Source organism: Ammodytes marinus (assembly GCF_949987685.1).
Source record: "Ammodytes marinus genome assembly, chromosome: 2".
Lineage (NCBI taxonomy): Eukaryota > Metazoa > Chordata > Actinopteri > Uranoscopiformes > Ammodytidae > Ammodytes > Ammodytes marinus.
In genome coordinates, this window is record NC_137231.1 from 19,407,205 (window position 1) to 19,413,222 (window position 6,018).

Genomic DNA, 6,018 nt, shown 5'->3' on the forward strand with positions numbered 1-6,018 from the left:
TATTTCTCTGACTTGACTAAAGCCTAGAGGGTCATGTGGAGTTTATACGTATGCATACATCCTATCCAGTAACAAAGGAACACATTGTGATTCATGCCTTATAGAGCCCGATGCCATTCATTGTGAGTGAGACGTCTCATGGCTCAATTTAGCTTTAGGGGGTTCAGTTCTTTTTTTCCTTTAGTGGAATGCATGTCTAAGCTGCCGTCTCAGTAATTAGCTGTGTGACTGTGAATCCATACGACACCACGGGCCATACAGATTTAAAGATGATGTGAAGCGGTGCGGAGAGAGGGAGAGGGATGAGAGAGTGTTGAGGACGACCAGGCAGAGAGAGTGGGATGGTAGCAATGAGGGAGGGGTGAGAGAGAACGGAAAGACGAGGACAGAAAGGTGACGGAAGAAGCCCAAGCAGCAGACAGACAGAAAGCAGCAAATGGAGCAGCTGAAGAGGGTAGTTAAATTCAACAGCTGAAAATGTGTTTCTGAGGGCATTGCAATCCCAAAGCAGACGGCCACATTAATGGAATAGCAGCTATAAGTGTCTATGCGTACGGTATGTGCGTCCATAAGTATACGTGCATGTAATGTCGCAGAGCTATCTACTTAAGCAGCATTAGGTCACAGTGAGGGCTCATTAAGTGTTTCCATTAAATGCATCATCTGAGACGTCGTCTATGTCTGGAAACTAAGCTTGATTACCTTTCTCGCACACAACACGGTTCTTATTGGTTGAGCCTATTTTAACAGGGAGAGGAGTGCGGATAGAACACGGGAATAAAAAAAGACACAGGGAGTGCAGACGTCAAGCAGAAGCAAATATTAATTAAATGCAGTGATTTGCTGATATATGAACCTGTCGAGTGCATAGCATAATACAGAGCGGCCGACAAAAGCAACACCTGAAGTTTATCCGACATTTATTATGATTCAGAACAGAAGGTGTCCTTAACACAGCTGACATTTCCTCAAACCTTCCCCAGGCTGTGCTGTTTATGTCTCTATACTCTATGCGCTTCTTCCAAGTTTTTATACTGCTGAATGAGGTTGTCACATAACGTCCTCATAATTTTTTCTGAAAATGGCAGTGAGATTATATTCCATATGATTTCAAATGAAAAGTCCCTGCATTGCTGCATTTCAATGCATTACACCCATTCTCTACAACCTCTTTTCTCACGAAGTTTCATGTTATTTGCAGTGTTTGAAACTCCACAGGTATGAGTTTGCATATATGCATGGGAGTTTGCCTGAGTATACGTACTTTATTCTGAGAAGTCCACTGAAATAGCCATAATTGCAGACTGCATTGGAATCTACATCTGGATCAACATGCTGATCTAACTATCCGTCCATATTACTCTATGGATGCTGCCTTGTTTAACCCCTCATAACAACATTTTCTCTAAGTCTTCTTATCTCCAAAACAAATGTGGCAAGTGCAAAGACAGCATGACCAATGGAGTCACAGTTTCACCAGCAAGCTTGTTCTGACAACCAATTTCGAGTCTGCCACCCAGGGCCGGATTAACGCATAGGCTAACTAGGCTACAGCCTAGGGCCCGACGTGTGGAGGGGCCCTTTTTATTTTTTAATGTAAATATAATTAAATCAAAATTTACATAAACCTCTATAGGTCCGTGAAGTTAGACACCAGGGTTGTGCGCGAGTAGGCCACCTCGATTGGTAAAAAGGCAAACTCGAGTTTGTTTCTTTTTTTTTCGGTCTGCATTCCGCGATGCGCAGCGCAGTTAGACCGGGTGGCAAAAAGTAAAGACGTTAAACTCAACGGAGAACGATCATTGTCTTAACAACACACTAACACTAACAAGCATCATCAGCCCTTAAGTGTAGTAGCCTATTCCTTGTTTAGCCTAAAGAGCGAGAGAAAAAAAACACCGTCAAAAGAGCCACAGACAAACCTACAGCCTGTAGGCTACCTGGCCGTGAGACACACACACACACACACACACACACACACACACACACACACTGCACCGAGTGAGAGCACTGACACGCGAATCTCAAACTTTTTTTCCTTACCTATTAGTGTTCTTCTCTGGAAAAGACGCCTACATTCGCTTTGTTAAAACTCCATCCATTAATCGGGGTTTAGTTTCTATAACTAGCCTACACACACAGCAGCTGATCCACTCGGTGAGAGCGTGTCATCTTAAGAGTCACTTTCTGTCACAGACGGGACTCCTGTGTGATCAGCTGTCAGTTTGAAGCATATTCTATAGCGGCATATAGCTCAGACCAGGGGTGTCCAAACTACGGCCCGCGGGCCAACTGCGGCCCGCGGCCTGGTTTTTATTGGCCCGCGGCCGATTTTAAAAATATAATGTAATATGGCCCTTTGAAAAAAATAAAAAATTATATATATATATATTTTTTTTTTGCATTTCTTAGTCAACCCACTAGTGCAAGGGTGTCAAAACTGCTTGATTGGCCCGTGGGACACTTTTTAAAAATATAATGTAATATGGCCCTTTTCATTTTTAAATAATTGAAATGCACTCATTATTACAGAGAAATATGTCCCATAAAAGAAAAAGAGCACCAAGCCCATCCCAGAGGACCTTGCATAATATTTTATTTTAAATTAATATTATTATGGAAAATCCATGTGTCCTTCTCCAATAGCTTCTAATTCATCTGACACAATGTCTCAATTTTTTTTCATACAAAATTCTTCAGCTTTAGCCTCTTAATTTCTCTCTCAAAGTGCACCAGATTCATGCATTTCACTTTAAAAACTTTAAAAAATCTCCCGGGGGGGGGCATACCCCTGGACCCTTCTAGGAGGGTCGGGATCTCGGCTGGCTACTATTTTCACCCAGCTGGACAAAAGCGAGAGGGGGAATGTATCTGTTTTTTTTATATATAAAACAGGTATCTGTTTAACCCATTGATGACGGCTGCTGCGCGATGCCACATTGGCTCTCCTGCCTGATGCTGCGTCGCGCAGCATTATTACTTTATCTAATTTTCATGGCATTCCCAGCATAGAATGCACTGTCATTGGTTCAAATACACATGAGGTGGGTTTTGTTGATTTTTTTAAGACCACGTGACCACCCAAAAGTTGTGTGGTTTGCCGAAAATCATGTCAATCAAAAAAATAAAATAAAAATAAATAAAACAAAATAATAAAAAAAATACGCCAGCTATGTCGGCGACAGAACAGTTAGTGGCGTTTGGTGCGCAGAATCAAGGTCTACTATAGACTACTGACGAAAATCACACAACACATTGCATCTATTTATTAACAATATTTAATAATTTTCTAATTCATCTAATTTTGACGATTTTTAGAAATATTTGTTGGTTTGTAAGCGCTAAGGGAGCATGTTTAAATAAAACCTGTGAACCTTAACTTTTAAATGTATTTTATTTCATGTTTCTATGTGCTACACAGGCTTAGATATTAAGGTTTTGGTAGACTTGACAATTCGTACTATTTTTTCAGAAAACCCTCAGGCATTAAGGACATGCATCCTAGACTGCCATAGTCATCAATGGGTTAATGTGCAAGGAAAGTGTTGCCGTGAAGAAGGATTACAATTTACGAAGACACTAAGAAACTAAACATCAGAGCAGCTACGTGTCCAGATAAATGTATTATTTTTGGTGGCCCGGCCCTTCGTAGATTTTTCTGTATGTGGCCCTCAGTGAAAAAAGTTTGGACACCCCTGACTTAGACTGTCTGTCCTTTTAAAATAAAGCCTAATTGATTGATTATTGGCGTTAGCATCTGCATCGGGAGGCTATTTGCAAGCTTAACTTTCAATGTTAATTCAATGAAAATTGTCCCAGTAAAGTTAATTTACCTTGAGAGTTTGATCTTTGGTCAGATAATAATTCAAAAATGAAGTGAATAGAATAGAATATAATACCTTTATTGTCATTGGCTTCATTCTTACAAAGGGGGGCCCCACAGAAGGAATAGCCTAGGGGCCCATGACTACCTTAATCCGGCCCTGCTGCCACCACACTAACATGGCATACCCCTCTCAGGGCAACACATATCAAAGGCATCTTTTCTTAGCTAAAGCCATCAGTACTCTACTCACTCTTGCTTGCCTCCATGCCTGCTGACACCACTCATCCGAAACTCACGCTGTAAGTGATGAGGTCAGGTCCTGGATGCCAAACATCACCACAGCACATAGTCTACATTCACATTCAATAATCTATTCAACATGTGTTGGCTGTCAACAGCATCGGCTGATCATTCAAACAGTTATAATCACCATTTTGAATCCTCATAACTGTCCTTTGTGGAAACAAAGGCTGAGGGAGGGTGACGTAGCGCCACAAACCTCTTACCTACTACATCTCTGTGTAGTGATTAGTTTATGTTTAGTAACATAAAGGCATCTGTTTGTGTGTGTTTGTGTGTACAAAGTAGTGTAACCTTTGTGTACTGTATGTGCATGTATGGGATGAAGCCTGTGTTGCTCATGTGTCATGTACTGTATGTGTGTTGTGGGAAAGACTTTTGCATCAAGCACTCTTTCCTCAGCGCTTGTGTGTGCAGTCTTCATACATACCGATCATCACCAACTCCCTGCATAGATCCCCCCGTTTCCTTCTCCCCTTTTTGACCTAGTGAAACATCCCATAATCTCCCCCATCATTGCCATGCCGGTGGTGTCGTCACTTCCAAGCGCTCTACCCGATCTCCTCGACCTCCTGGGCAACTCTGAGGTTTGACCTGGAGTTGAACGCGCAAACCCTTTCCCCATTGGGATCAATATTGAGATCTGAGCAGCCCCGCCAGTGTTCCTAAACCCTACTGGAGGCACCTCTGGCATACTGATGTGTGTGTGTGTGTGTGCGGAGGGTGGGGTGAGGAGGGAGTTTTGATAACATAAGAGGTAGGATCCTCAGGCATAACCCGGATGGGAGATATGGTTGAATTGGGCGGGTGTACATTCAACACACATGTATGTGTGTGATTAATAACTATAAATGTTCATGTAAACAGACTAGTATTCATTTGTTTGTATCTGTGACAATAAAATTACATTCATTCTTCCCTGAACCACTGCAAGGTTCCATTCCAAGACGCCGTAAAGCTGTTTCACATGAGGCTTTAGTGAGCAGGTTCATACGCTGTCAAAGGATACAGTTTATGTGCAGTTTTATTAGACTGGTCAATGCAATAAAAAAGAAGGGTGATTGGTGGAAAATGCCAAGAACAGTTGATTACTCCTGTTTTAAAGTCAAAGACAACCGCCCATTGATCCAAACTTCATCATACCGGCCTCCATTTATTCATTCATTCACCTTTGCTCGTGCCCTTGTATATTTGTAACTGTTCACTGCCTTTTAGAATGTCTCTATGAAAGGAAAAGTATTTTTTTTCCAAAATGAATATTTCTCTCGTCAACTCATAATATTTTTGATCATCCAGTTCTTGATGTAACATCAGCCTTTCATCTGGATCTTTTTCACATCTAGTAACCTTACAAAGGGACTGACATGACCTTTCACACAAACATGGTGTATTTCTCTTATTTTGCCTCCATTGTCAATCCGTTCATCTCTGTTCTGTTTGTGCCCCTGCAGTACAGTCCTGGTATCCTGAACACAGTAATGAGGGGCACCTTCAACGTGATGCTCAACAACCCCGTGGGTCCCTACTGTTCTCCTCGCGTGGCGCCTGCCCCTTTAACGACCCTCAAGACCGTTAACACTGTCACAGCCAACACCTCCATCGCCACTCGCGCTGCTTAGATCTTTCTTTCTGTCAAAGGTGAAAGGTGAGTAGGGTAAAAGGTTGATCTCGAGGTCATCACTTTTCACTTCGTATTCTAGAGAAAGCAAATTTTTCATGAATATTTATGGTTCTATCTATTTCTGTTGAATGTATTATAGATAATGAGTGAGCTTAGTTTCACTTAATAAATTGTAACCCAATAACGATTATTAGTTTAATAAACTGATATGTTGTGAGATCTAGTTATATGTGTTGCTATTAAAAGTGCAGTGTGAGTAGTTTTTCTAAAC

The 6,018-nt window shown here is 41.5% G+C and overlaps 1 protein-coding gene across 1 annotated transcript in view; it reads left to right on the forward strand.

The window, feature by feature from the left end:
* The window catches only part of stpg2 (sperm-tail PG-rich repeat containing 2), a gene marked incomplete at both ends in the record, with an annotated part of 54,898 nt that extends 49,153 nt beyond the window's left edge, over nucleotides 1-5,745 (forward strand). Inside the window, 1 exon segment of the mRNA XM_080035187.1 lies at nucleotides 5,578-5,745. Within this exon segment, the coding sequence (XP_079891313.1) occupies nucleotides 5,578-5,745 (168 nt within the window).
* Between the last annotated feature and the right edge of the window lie 273 nt (nucleotides 5,746-6,018).